Source organism: Ictalurus furcatus, chromosome 4 (genome assembly GCF_023375685.1).
Source record: "Ictalurus furcatus strain D&B chromosome 4, Billie_1.0, whole genome shotgun sequence".
Taxonomy (NCBI): domain Eukaryota; kingdom Metazoa; phylum Chordata; class Actinopteri; order Siluriformes; family Ictaluridae; genus Ictalurus; species Ictalurus furcatus.
In genome coordinates this window covers 15,205,414-15,219,021 of record NC_071258.1, presented here as the reverse complement: position 1 = coordinate 15,219,021, position 13,608 = coordinate 15,205,414, and the positions used below count along the sequence as shown (strand labels likewise).

Below are 13,608 nucleotides of genomic sequence, written 5' to 3'. Positions count from 1 at the left end.
ATGAGGAGATGTACTGTACCTTCAATAACACAGCATCCCGGCAGTGAAAATAGTTACCCATCTGTCTTATGCATGCCTCTGCTCAGAAGACTAGGATTTATATACCTCGTTTGTTTGTTTCATGATTATTACTTGAAATCTTTATCTCTCATAGGTTTTCATAGGGGGTTGTTTATGTTTATGAGGACCTTAAAATCATATCTTTCCCTAATATCAGCAATATATAATTCTTTAAACATTCTATTAACCATTGAACTTATAAACAATTCAGAACTGTTGTTGATTGTCGAGGTCCCAAGCTTTTTATTTTCCTTATGGAGGCCTACTTAAGATGTGTTATTTATATATACGTGTGTGTGTGTGTGTGTGTGTATATATATATATATATATATATATATATATATATATATATATATATATATATATATATATAATAATCACACATTGCTTGACCACGTAAACACACACAAACACTTTTCTTTTGCAGTGTTTGTGTTTCGTTCAGCATGTGCATTTCAGGGAAAGCAGACCTGCACTAGTTGTATTACTCTCAACACTGAAGGAATGTTAGACAAGTGATGTGGTTATGTAAAAGCTAAGAATAGCAAAAGAATAAAACTGAGTTTGCTTGTGAGCATCTTATGAAATTAGAGGCTCCAGTTTGACCGAGACCACTTCAATTAGGCAAGGAATGGAAGTCGGATGTGAAGACAGCTGAAGGGAGTAAACAGGCTGAAAGCAGGGAAGCAGGCCTGGGGTTGTGGTACTGCCTTAGCTAATGGTTGTGCTTTTCATAGGACTGTAGCTGTAGGCTTTTTCTTGGTGAAAGAGGTCAGTGGTTAAGAAGAGCCCTTGAGTTATGCGCTTGGATCATACTCGGCCTCACTCACCAGATGAACAAGTGCAAAGAAATGGAATAGTATTGCTAAGCGTTCTCTCGCCTTCACACTCTCGAACCCTCCTTCGCTCACTCAGCAGGGAAGAACTTCTAGTGAAATCAAACTTTCGTGAATCAAATGCTTTCATGTGCAGCTCTTTAGTGAGTCAAACTCCATGTTAAATGTTAAAGCAATTTGTGTCAGCTTAGGTGCTATATCACACCGACAGCTCTCTCTCTCCTTCCTCTCATGAGTCATGGCAGAGTCTTTATTTAAGATCTCATCACAGAAAGATTTATTTATTTATTTATTAAAGTTTCTCATGAACTTGTATAGGTGCCATTGTCGTGTCAAAAACAACTAGCGATGCTAATGACCTTTTTCCATAAGTGATCGTACTCAAAAGCACAACAGAAAGTAAAAATCTAGAACATGTTGGATGAGAGAAACAAAAATCCAATTTATTGTTCAACAAACAACATGAGATCCGATCAGTAAGACGTCCCAAAGTGATCTGAATCTATGCACTCAATGCCCTATTTATACAGTCTTATCTTTAGGTTACGCCCAGTTATCTCATTCTTTTGAAATCCCAATATGCTTTAATAATGTCTTTTTTGATTTCCCCTTAAACTCTGCATTTCTCAGTACAGTGTTTCTTCTAAGAGAGATTTATTTTATTTTTTAAATGGAGTGCAGCTTGAGACTGAGACTGATCCTGGCATGGATTTAGTCATGTGGTTCACAGTTGATTAGCATTTTAGTATTAGCAACACCACCAGTCGGTGGCTCTGAGGAAATAGCATTAGCGTATTAGAGATTAGAGAAAAGCAGTTTGTCAGGAGCTTTGCATACTTTCACGCCTACTCTGCATGTTTTTACCGGGTACAATATAAAGCCCCTGGATGTTTCTGAATGCTGTAAACTTACAGTACTTTAACAGTGTGCAGGTTTGCTTTGTGTAGAGGCACAAAAAAAACCTTTCAGTGAAGGAATCATTTTTTTTTTAAATATCCTTTTAGGTGTTCATACTTATGGACAGTCAAGTTATGGCTCATTTTAAGAAAATATAAGATATAAATCACCCCCAAGTTACTTGAGACCATTACTGAAATTGAACATAAATCCTGATTATCCTGATTTCTGTTGCTCTGTAGGCTACTTTTACCTTTACAAATTTCAACACAAAATCCCGAACTAAATGAACACTATTTTTTTGTGCCAGACTCCAATCGATGCTTTAGCGCTTTTAAACTGAAGATCAACTGCATTTAACAACTATCCTAAATGGCATAAATTTGGTACGTGTCAATAATATTGCTATATTTGTTAAAAAATATATTGGCTATATTTTCTTCAACAGTTTATAAACGCATTGGAAGTTTATTTTCCAAGCAGTAATGTTTTATCCTGTTTTTTTTCCTACAACCTGTAGTTTTTAGTTATAAAAAACATCTAAAGAAGCTGGATATGTTTTAAATGATTTATACAGGAAAGAGTTCAGTATTAAATAAATGAATATGAATTAATTACCAGGAATAAATATGTGTGTGGTTGTTTTGTTTAGCATACATTCTGGAAATAGATCAGTCAAAGATACAGTACACAGTGAAAGTCATAATCAAAGAATTTGTGTACCTGTGAAGGCGAGTAAAAAGGCATTAGCTTGGTTTCTGTAACCCCCACCCACCCACCCCCGCAGTAGACGCCATCACAGTATCAGTTAAGCACGGCTACACTTAGTGAATGGAATTTATTAAGAATCTATTCTTAGGTTTTTGAAACCATGTTAATGACTTTCAGTATTGTTCTGCCTGTCTTTTGTTTTGTTTTTTTTGTTTTGTTTTACTTTGGTTGGTTTACTCCCCATAAAACCAGTACTGATTGCCAGGAGAGGAACTCCTCAGATGAATTCCCTCAGCTGTGTGTGTGTGTGTGTGTGTGTGTGTGTGTGTGTGTGGCTTGATGTCTATCTCTATCTTCATCTTTTACCAGAACTGGACTGACCCTACTTCAGTCCTTTCCCATTCAGCTGTCACTTCAGTGGCTCCTGTAGCGCTGTAAGTGGACATCAGTGAGATAGAAGGGTGCAGGTGGCCTTCAAATTGATACTGAGGAGAGCTGCTCCTTGTGTGTGTGTGTGTGCCCTCAATGTATTTTGTGTATTCTTGCTCTCAGTTTCAGAAGCAAAGTAATCTTAGTCTGTCATAAAGAAGATAATGAGTCCAATTCACTGATTTATAAGAGTCCAAAAAGACTTCTGAATGGATTAAATTTTCAGAAACTTTCAGTTTTTAAAAGGCATGTGATTGTTTTGAATTAAAGGAATATTCCTTCACTAATATAGAACATATTATATTGCTATTACATTTCTCGTAAGCAGTTTCACAGGTGGGGGGCACAGTGGCTTTGTGGTTAGCATGTTTGCCTCGCACCTCCAGGGTTGGGGGTACGATTCCTGCCTCTGCCTTGTGTGCATGGAGTTTGCATGTTCTCCACGTGCTTCTTGGGATTTCCTCCGGGCACTCTAGTTTCCTCCCCCAGTCCAAAGACATCCATTGTAAGCTGGTTGCCATCTCATCGTGTGTGAGTGTGTGTGTGATTGTGCCCTGTGATGGGTTGGCACCCTGTCCAGGGTGTCCCCCACCTTGTGCCCCGAGTCCCCTGGGATAGACTCCAGGCTCCCTGCAGCCCTGTGTGGGATAAGCAGTATAGAAAATGGATAGATGGATAGATGGATGGAATTTCACAGGTGGCTCCTGCCCTTAGAGTCTCATTATAAGTGAGATTTGAGTAATCTAGTTTTCGGTTTATTTTTCAGCACAGAGAAAAAGGAGATCGAGATTAGTTTAAAAGGTCTGCACTGCTGTTCTAAAGTTCCACCATGGTGCCCAGTTCCCATGTCTGAGGAATGTTTGTGTGGGATGATTTCCTTATTTATTTGACTATGTTCATTTTAGTTGTCCCCTAAGTCAATATGATCGTGATGACTTGGATATTGTAACTCTGTGGTATGTAAACATGTTATTCTGAGAATAGTATTATGCCCTTGCTGTGTGAAGAAGTGCTGAGAAGGTGCCCTCCTATCTTGTTTGGTCTATCTTGTTGTGGAACTGTACCCGAAGATGTTTGTATTTAAGCTCTGTGAGACCAGACCAGACCAAACCATACCAGATAACAAACATACTCTTGAAGCATAGAAACCAGTGATGATAAGACTATTATTACATATTACACTTCCTTTTGTTTAATTTTTGTAATTTTTAATTTTTGCAACCGTGTGAAATTTCATATACTTCTACAACCTGGCTCTTGGCTGGGCTCCTCGTTTTCGATTCTGGCTTCTGAAAGATTTACAACATTTGTGTTTCTCGCTGCAGTTTGAAGCAGAATACCGGCGATTTGCGCTACAGAGGAACGGCACAGTCAGCTTCCAGGAGTTCTACAGGCTGCTGCAGAGTGTGCACCACATTCCAGGAGTTGATGTGCTACTGGGCTATGCCGACGTCCATGGAGATCTGCTTCCCATCAACAATGATGACAATTTTCACAAAGCGCTGTCTTCTGCCAATCCTCTGCTGAGGATTATCATCCAGAGGAGAGGTAAGGACTTGTGGGTTGGACTTGGGGAACACAGGACAAATTTTACTACACTCATTTGTGGTTAATCAGCCTGACAATAACACTAAGGGCCTATTACTGTGAAAGACACATTTAAGTAAATTTATGCCACAGACATCCATGGCTGGGAGATGGCTCCAAGAGAGCTAAATTGGTTGTGCTCTCTGTGTAGAAGGGATGTCATTACCCTCTCCTCTGTCAATGACCATGACACTAACCTACCTTGGTTTTCTATGAGCTCATGTATACAGAAGAGGGTAGATTACGCTTTCCTCCATGTGTGTTCTGTTGTCCTTTGTGACAGCATGAGCAGCACTTTAAAAAGATGTGGTGGCTGGGTTCATGTACCATGGACGAAGCACATGCTGACGTGGATGGTAGCTGCAGTGCGATGGGGAGAGCTAGCTAGTGGGTGGAAATTGGCAGATAACCCAATTGGGACAAAATGGGGTTAAAAAAAAAAAGTACCCTTGGCTGTGCTGAAGTAATGTGTTGGATGGTGAAGACTGATGGATAAAGTTTAAACAAGTCACATGTAAAGGTTAGTCTTGTCTAATGAGAAGGGTTAGAGAGGGAACGAGGCGGTAAGTTATTCATTTTTTAAATCAGTATATCATTAGTACCCATCATTCAGTCTCATAGTGTTGTAAGCTAGAATGATGATGGTGTTGTTGTGGAGAGTAAGGGGGAATGGGGATGGGGTTGGATCAGAGGTAGTTTGTGCCAGTCAGACCCGTCGCAGCCATAAGTTTGGCTCTGGGCCAGATCAGAGGAATGCTGATAGCTGTGTAGAGGGGAACAAGAACACAGAGTGCTCATCTCTCTCTCTCTCTCTCTCTCTCTTTCATTCTTTCACCCCCATTTTTCCATTACTGCTGAGGTCACAGTCAGTGGTTCTCATCAAACTTCAATCTACAGCATAACGGTCTTGAAATCATGTTTCTAATGTCCAGCCTTCCTCCTCAGTTTAATGTTCTCGTAAAACAATTTCAACCCCCCATTTTTCCTCCCAAATTCGTCATCGTCGATTCCCAGCCACTAGCTAGTTCTCCCCTGTCGCAGCTGAATACACTCAGATGAAAGCGCTAACTGTCCTCCTCTGCATACATGAGCTTACAGATGCCCATGATTAGCTAATGTCACTGTGATTGACAGGGGAGACACTAATGCTGGGTGGATTATGCTCTCTTAGGCTCCTAGCCATGAATCGCTGTATAATTGTCTGGATTTGAACTCATGATTACTCGAGGATAGGGTGAAAGCTTTTCTGTTGGACCTGTAAAAAGCTTTGTGAATATACAAAAGCACCCAAAGTATACAAGGACTATCCTCCACGATAATGGGAGTATCTCCTAAATGTTCTCCCCAATAATCTTTATGAGCTTTAACCAAAAATAATGATTATGCAATTATGTCCCCTGTGACAGTTTCACATTTATATACTTTACAGTGCTGTAATGCCTCAGTGGCTCAGTTACTGTGGTGATGATCTCTTTAGTGACTGTGTGGCTGTTTACTATCAATGAGAGGCTTTTAAGAGAACATGGCTCAGTGTGCTGAGCCGAACATAGAGTCTGGCTCGGTCATCTCAGTGCCCTCGTTACATTTCACAGTGTGGTGGATGGACCATGACCAAGAGAGACTTTGTTATTTCGGTTTATTAGACTGAAGATCAGTGTTTCGTGTGTGTGTGTGTGTGTGTGTGTGTGTGTGTGTGTGTGTGTGTCATTGAGGGACATAGAGCTAGAGTGTGTGGGTCCTACTAACTGTTCTGAGTGAAAGGTTATCGCTGCTTCAGCATTATGGCCTGGCTCTCAGCACTACGACACAAACACACACACACACACACACACACACACACACACAAATACACAAAAACACACAGGGGGGAACTCAGCACAACCAGCTGGATTGTAGCAGTAAATGGAAGGAAGGGTGGAACCCAGCAAGGTGTGGTGCGTTGTTTTAGTCTCAGTTGGTGATTGCAGTTATGGGTAGGCGAATTTGACTCAGGGGGGCAACTAATATAGTTAATGGAAAGCTGCCTCTCTCAAGGATTACAACAATGTATATTACACAGTGCCCTCCACTAATATTGGCACCCTTGATAAATATGAGCAAAGAAGACTGTGAAAAATTGTCTTCATTGTTTCACATTTTAAACTTTTGTTTAAAAAATTCACAGAAATATTCTGCTCTCATGGATATCAAACAATTGCAAACAAGCACAGGTTTATCCAAAAATATCTTTGTTAAATATAGGTGTGCAACAATTATTGGCATCCTTTTAGTCAATACTTCCTCAATACTTGAGTTCTACCTCCCTTTGCCAAGATAACAGCTCTGAGTCTTCTCCTATAATGCCTGATGAGGTTAGAGAATACATGGCAAGGGATCTGAGACCATTCCTCCATACAGAATCTCTCCAGATCCTTCACATTTCACAACTTCAAAATTCCACACTGGTGGACTCTCCTCTTCAGTTCACCCCACAGGTATTCTGTGGGATTCAAGTCAGGGAACTGTGACGGCCATGGCAGGATTTTGTGGTCAGTAAATCATTTTTGTGTTGATTTTGATGTATGTTTTGGATCATTGTCCTGCTGGAAGATCCAACCACGGCCCATTTGAAGCTTTCTGGCAGAGACAGTCAGGTTTTCGTTTAATATCTGTTGATATTTGATGGAGTCCATGATGCCATGTATCTTAACAAAAAGTCCAGGACCTCTGGCAGAAAAACAGCCCCAAAACATTAAAGAGCCACCACCATATTTAACCGTGGGCATGAGTTACCTCTCTGTGTGCGCCAAAACCACCTCTGGTGTTTACTGCCAAAAAGCTCTATTTTGGTTTCATCTGACCATAGAACCCGATCCCATTTGAGGTTCCAGTAGTGTCTGGCAAACTGAAGTAGCTTGAGTTTGTTTTTGGATGAGAGTAGAGGCTTTTTTCTTGAAACCCTTCCAAACAACTTGTGGTGATGTCGGTGACTTCGGATTGTAGTTTTGGAGACTTTCTGACCCCAAGACGCAACTAACTTCTGCAATTCTCCAGCTGTGATCCTTGGAGATTTTTTGGCCACTCGAACCGTCCTCTTCACAGTGCATTGAGACAATACACACACACATCCTCTTCCAGGTTGATTCATAACATTCCCAGTTGACTGGAACTAATTAATTATTGCCCTGATGGTGGAAATGGGGCCTTTTCAATGCTTGTACTATTTTCTTATAGCCACTTCCCATTTTGTGAAACTCAACAACCTTTTACCACACATCACAGCTATATTCCTTGGTCTTACACATTGTTATGAATGACTAAGGAAATTTGGTCTATGTGTTACCTCATATTTATACCCCTGTGAAACAGTAAGTCATGGTTGAACAATTTCTGTTCCTAGCCACCCAGGTGTACTAAAAAAAAATGAAAACTATCAATGGGAATATACTTCAAATATATTTTGATAATCTGAATTCATAGGAGTGTCAATAATTGTTGCACACCTATATTTAACAAATATATTTTTTATAAACCTGTGTTGTTTGCAATTGTTTGTTATCCATGAGAGTTTTTTTGTGAATTTTTTAAACAAAAGATCAAAAGGTTAAACAATTAAAGACAATTTTTCACAGCCTTCTTTGCTCATATTTATCAAGGGTGCCAATGTTAGTGGAGGGCACTGTATATTTCACTTCCTGTAGCCTCATGTGTAATGTACAGACAGGTGTCATGTGAGGCATTTTGCTGTTGTGTTTTTGGTCCACATGTCCCTTTAGAGGGTTATTCTGACTGATCACCTTTATCCTATGATGAAACCTTTCAGTTCTGTCGGAATTGTTAATTAGTCTCTTCATGGATGACAACGCACCCACCCACAAGGCACGACTGCTGACTGAATGGTTTGATGAGTATGAAAATGTTGCACAACGCATGCTATGGTCTTCACAATCATCAGATCTGTACTCAATAGAATCTGTGCAAAGCCACACTGAAGCTGTTTTAGTGGCTTGTGGTCATCTGATTCCTTACTAAGACATGTTATTTTCTTTTAGTTTGTCACCTGTCTGTTTATGAGAGGGAAAGAACAGAGGGGATATAGGTGTATCTATGTAATTAAGTATAAACATAATTTAACTCACAAACAGAACTCATTATGCATAAGCATTGAAGGACGGAGGTTTATTCATTAGCGTCCTTGTTTATCCTAGCACACAAGGCCCACCTGTTCATGCTGACTCAGAAAAGAACATTTTCAATTCAAACAGTTTGGTGGATGAAGCGATTAAACATGACGATTAAACACCCGCTCATCACTCGTGTACTGAGGCGTCTACCACACACACGATGATAAAAATGAAATATGCATTGCTTTCGCTAGTATTAGCACTTATATTTATTATTATTATTTGTTCATTGAAAGGGTGTGTGATTGTGTGAACACTGAAATCACGACTCATGAGTGTATAACTAAAGGAGAATAAGGCAGCTTGGATTAGATCTGTCCATCATGTCTGGAATAGCAGCTCCTCATCTTTCTCTTTCCCTCTCAGTGTCTTTTAACTGGTTTCAGTCGGAATCTGTTTAATAAAACGGAGTTTTATTAAATAAAACATCTCCAGAAAGGTCCTGTTGGAGCAGTAGCAGCAGCCAGGGCCTGGATGGAGCACTGTCATTGGCTGATTACTCTTTTATCTCCTCCTTGAGATAACATTGCACTGTTTTTGCTGCATTGGACTTTTTTGCATCTTCTTTCACTACACTAGCACAAGTTCCTATTTAGCATTCTGCTGAGCCCATCTTAATTCCCTGTGCTCTAATGTGTTGGTAACTGTGGATATATATATATATAATATAAAAATGTATGTATGTGTGTGTGTGTGTGTGTGTGTGTGTGTGTATATATATATATATATATATGTGTGGATATATGTATGTTATATGTATATACATCTTGTAAAAGTTAAATATTTACACATGCACACACTGTTCAGTTATCATCTTTTCATGCTTGTGGCGAAAGATGAATCATTTGGGTAATGGAATTTTTCAATCACTGTCTGCCACAGCGTTGACACCTGCTCTGTTGTGAGATGATGAATGGCAGGACATTACAGTCATCATCAGTTGTGCTTCAATGAGTGTGTACAGTGTGTGTGGGTCACTTACAGAAGTAGCAGCTCTGCGTTGTGCTGGTCTAAATGGTGACTTTATAGGTGTATGCAGTAGTAGGTGTTGTCCTAAACAACACATAACAGGAATTGCAGACTGGCCAGACAAGTTCTGAGGAATGTGTTTTTTAAAAAAGCACTCGTTTATGATGCCAGGAAAGGTGCAAACTTGATTTACAGGTAATATTAAACTACAGTGATTGTTTGGCGCTTGCATTTCCGCGATAATCCTTTCTGCTGTGATTGGATGTGTGATTAGTTGCGACTCTCCCATTCTGTAACACTTGTTTCATGTCAGGCCTTGAGTTAACCCTTGTGCTTGTGGCCACTTGGGTTACTTTGTGTGAACAGCAAATAGATTAGTTGTTGCTTTCACGTTGTCCGGCACTTGTTTCTGTTCAGTTTTTGGAGGTTTTATACCAATATTCTTGTATTTTCACTTTGGTCAATTTGGGTACAAATATCTGCCAGAGGTATATATGTAAATATTATTAGCTGAATGACGTGTACTTCAGACATGTGTTGAGTAACCCCAGTCGTATGTCTGGCTTGCTCATTAGAGATCTAATTCTACATCTCTGTACTGTGATTTCTGTAAAGCTGCTTTGTGACAGTGATTACGTTTATTCTGAATAAGACAATATTGTGATTAAGGTGTTTACATGAGCTGCTTTTAGAATATTCCTTTCATGTTCCTGTTTTACATGTTATAGAACACAGATCGATTAACGGTACACGTCATTACGTCCCCACGCCACGCCGTCCGACGTTCCCTCCAGAATTTCACGTATCAACATACAGTTCATCTCCGTTATGGTACCGTATACAGTTTTGGGTGTTTCATTTTTAATTTTACAAAATTTTCAAGTGCAGTTCATTATTTGTCATGCTATACGTGTAAATAGACGCCTGCTTGAAGCCGTCGGCTGCGTCCCAAACTGCGTACTGACACTACTATATAGTAGCAGAAATACATGTATTCGGAGTATATGTATTCGTTTCGGACGCAGCCGTGCTCTCTTGTTTGCCGTCAAACGGTTGTGCACTGCCATGTGTATACGTGTCCTGTCGCAAAATGTGGTGAAAACTCCCACACGACGTTAATATTGTGATTAAGGTGTGTACATGTCTGTAATCGACTTTGATAACGTGACTAAACTAGGAAAACTCCACGTCTTAATTCGATTTGTGTTTACTTCGAGTATGACTTTAGCCGGATTAAGGTAATTAATAATCGCTGTTTACATGCTAGTTTCTTAATCAGAGTATTGTCTTAATCGGGTTAATAGTGGATTATTGTTGTCCATGTAAACGTACTGAGTGTCTATTGTCATTGTATTGAATATGTCCAGACCAAATAATCAAAGTCACATGATTACTCATAAGATTTTTCTAAAAAATATTTGTCCATATCAGCAGTGCAGTCAACAAAAATATTACATAGAAAGTGGTACAAACTGACTAACATGATATCATTATCATTCCAGACTACAAGCAAAGTGACACATTACTGATACGATGTGGAAGCTGTACTGTTGGAATCATCGGTAATCTCTGATTATTTATTCCACACCCACTTTCTCTCCCTCTCTCGGTAGGGACATTAGAGATATTTGCCTAAGTGAAACAGTGAGGAGATTGATGGTGCTTTTAGTGTGAGCTCATCCAGCATAGTGGTGAGACAATTGCGGGTGGTGTATAATGGTACTCTCATGGCAGACGGGGAGCAGCAGGGCACGGACGCATCTACGCTATGGGCAAATTAAAGAGATATGTGCTATAAAGTTCTGTTTCTCATATACAGTGCCCTCCACTAATATTAGCACCCTTGGTAAATATGAGCAAAGAAGGCTGTGAAAAATTGTCTTTATTGTTTAACCTTTTTATTTTTTGTTCAAAAACATTCGCAAAAATGAATCTCTGCTCTCACGGACATCAGTTGCAAATACAAACACAGTTGCAAACACAACACAGGTTTGTGCCGGCACATGGTGCCAATATTAGTAGAGGGCACTGTATAGTGTTATAGTGCTAAATTATCCATTGTAACCAAGTCCATGACTAAACCTGTATCTGTGTTGCCCTTATACATTAATGGTATATGAGAAATCACATCATGGCACATTTTTGTGTTATTGTAGGGAGCATTTGAGCATACTGATTACTGGGGGAAGGGAATGACTGTGATGAACTGATGCACAGCCATTTCCTAGAGCTGCCCTCATACACATACTGCTTAAATTGCACAAATAAATAGTATTGCATGGAAAGTGGATGTACACAGGTTCGTAGAATGTGTGTAAGAGCCAAAATGACTCCATCAGTACATGTACATTAATTTGTGTTTGTGGGTGAAATATATGACAATTGTGACCTAGTACCAGAGAGAAAATTTCCCTGAGGGGATTTTTTAATCATTTTTTGACCCAGTGTTTTTTTGCTATATCTGTAGCGTGAGAGTGATTACCACAGACACGACATGTTTCCATGTACTGAAAAATATATTTAAAACTTGTTTACTGAAATTCACTTAAAATGGAAGACTGTTGTTAAATTCGGTCAGGAAACGTTTACAATACAGGATTATATAATGTACATTTAAAACCACAACCATTAGGCATAGTTTATCGTGTGTGCGCATGCATTGTGAGAGTTGTAACAATTGTAACCATAGTAACATACAGTTACAGTTGTATACGGGAGTTAAACTCACAGAATCATTATTCATTATTAGTAGAGACGCTGCACAGACGCAGGTATATGCACAATCTCTCTCTCTCTCTCTCTCTCTATAATAACTATTTATTATAATTCATCCAAATAAATGTAATCTTATCACACTACTTTAGTAAGTTAAGTTTCTAGAGATTTACTTCATGGCCACAAAGTACTTACCTCATAGCAAATATTGTACTGTATAATGAGTGAGACACTGAAAAATCAATTGTTTTAGACCGTTGTGACCACAGGAACCTAAGCATGGAAATGACTGATAATATTACGCTTTACTTCAACTACTGGAATGATGGATAAATCCATACTGGAATCAGTGGTGTTGTGACATGGATATACCATTACCTCTTATTCTCAAAGCAGATAGTATTTTTAGCCGGTTCCTAGCAAATCATTAACTGGAGGCCATGTAGTAAGTATGATGTTCCCACAACATGTTAGGTTGTGGGCTCAAGTTACATAATTTCTGGCAATATCTTGTGGCCACAACATAATAAATTGCACATTATAACCATTCTGTCATATTAGATGCTTCATACAGTTTGGTTAAGGTCTATATTTTTGTATCTTATTAAAACGTATCTTATTTTATTTCTTAATAATTGTGATTCTTGTGTTAAACCTTTTGAGTGACTGTCATGCTTCTAACATACTATTATTAGAATCCAGGCAGGTAATGGAGGATAAAATGTGAACTAGTCCTTCCTGCTACCATTTTCTTCACTGAACTCGTTATGCAAATGTTGCAAGAACGAACATTCAGCTTTTTATAATATTTCAGTTCTGGTTTTGGGTTATTTGTTACTGTTCTAATTGTATTAGCGTTATTTTCACATATGAAAATATTTTGTGTAATTTTAGGCTTTCTGTAGTGATATGGATTCTGTCATAACCAAGATGTATACACTGTATGTTCTTACTTAATGGTGAATGATTATAGCGATACTCATTCCTACAGTCTGATAAGGGTGACATTATTATGTGGATAAGTGATATTGAAGCAAAGCTGAATCTGTACATGGGGGGGTAGTGATTTTCAGCAGTCTTTTAACATTATTGCATGAACAAAGTCGTGGTGTAATAGTAGCTAGGTATATTGTTGTGCTTAGAGAAATCACATTTTAAAAGCTGAAGAAGAGGAGTTCGTGACAACACGTGAGCTAAGTATATTTTATTTGTCCATTAGCATGAGCGTTAGATTTGAACTC

General features: G+C 39.0%; 1 protein-coding gene across 1 annotated transcript in view; it reads left to right on the top strand.

Annotated features, from left to right (window-relative positions):
- The window catches only part of pard6a (par-6 family cell polarity regulator alpha), a 28,048-nt gene that overhangs the window by 817 nt on the left and 13,623 nt on the right, over nucleotides 1-13,608 (top strand). The window contains exon 2 of the mRNA XM_053623166.1: nucleotides 4,259-4,481. Coding sequence (XP_053479141.1) covers nucleotides 4,259-4,481 — 223 coding nt within the window. The remainder of the gene's footprint in view (nucleotides 1-4,258; nucleotides 4,482-13,608) is intronic.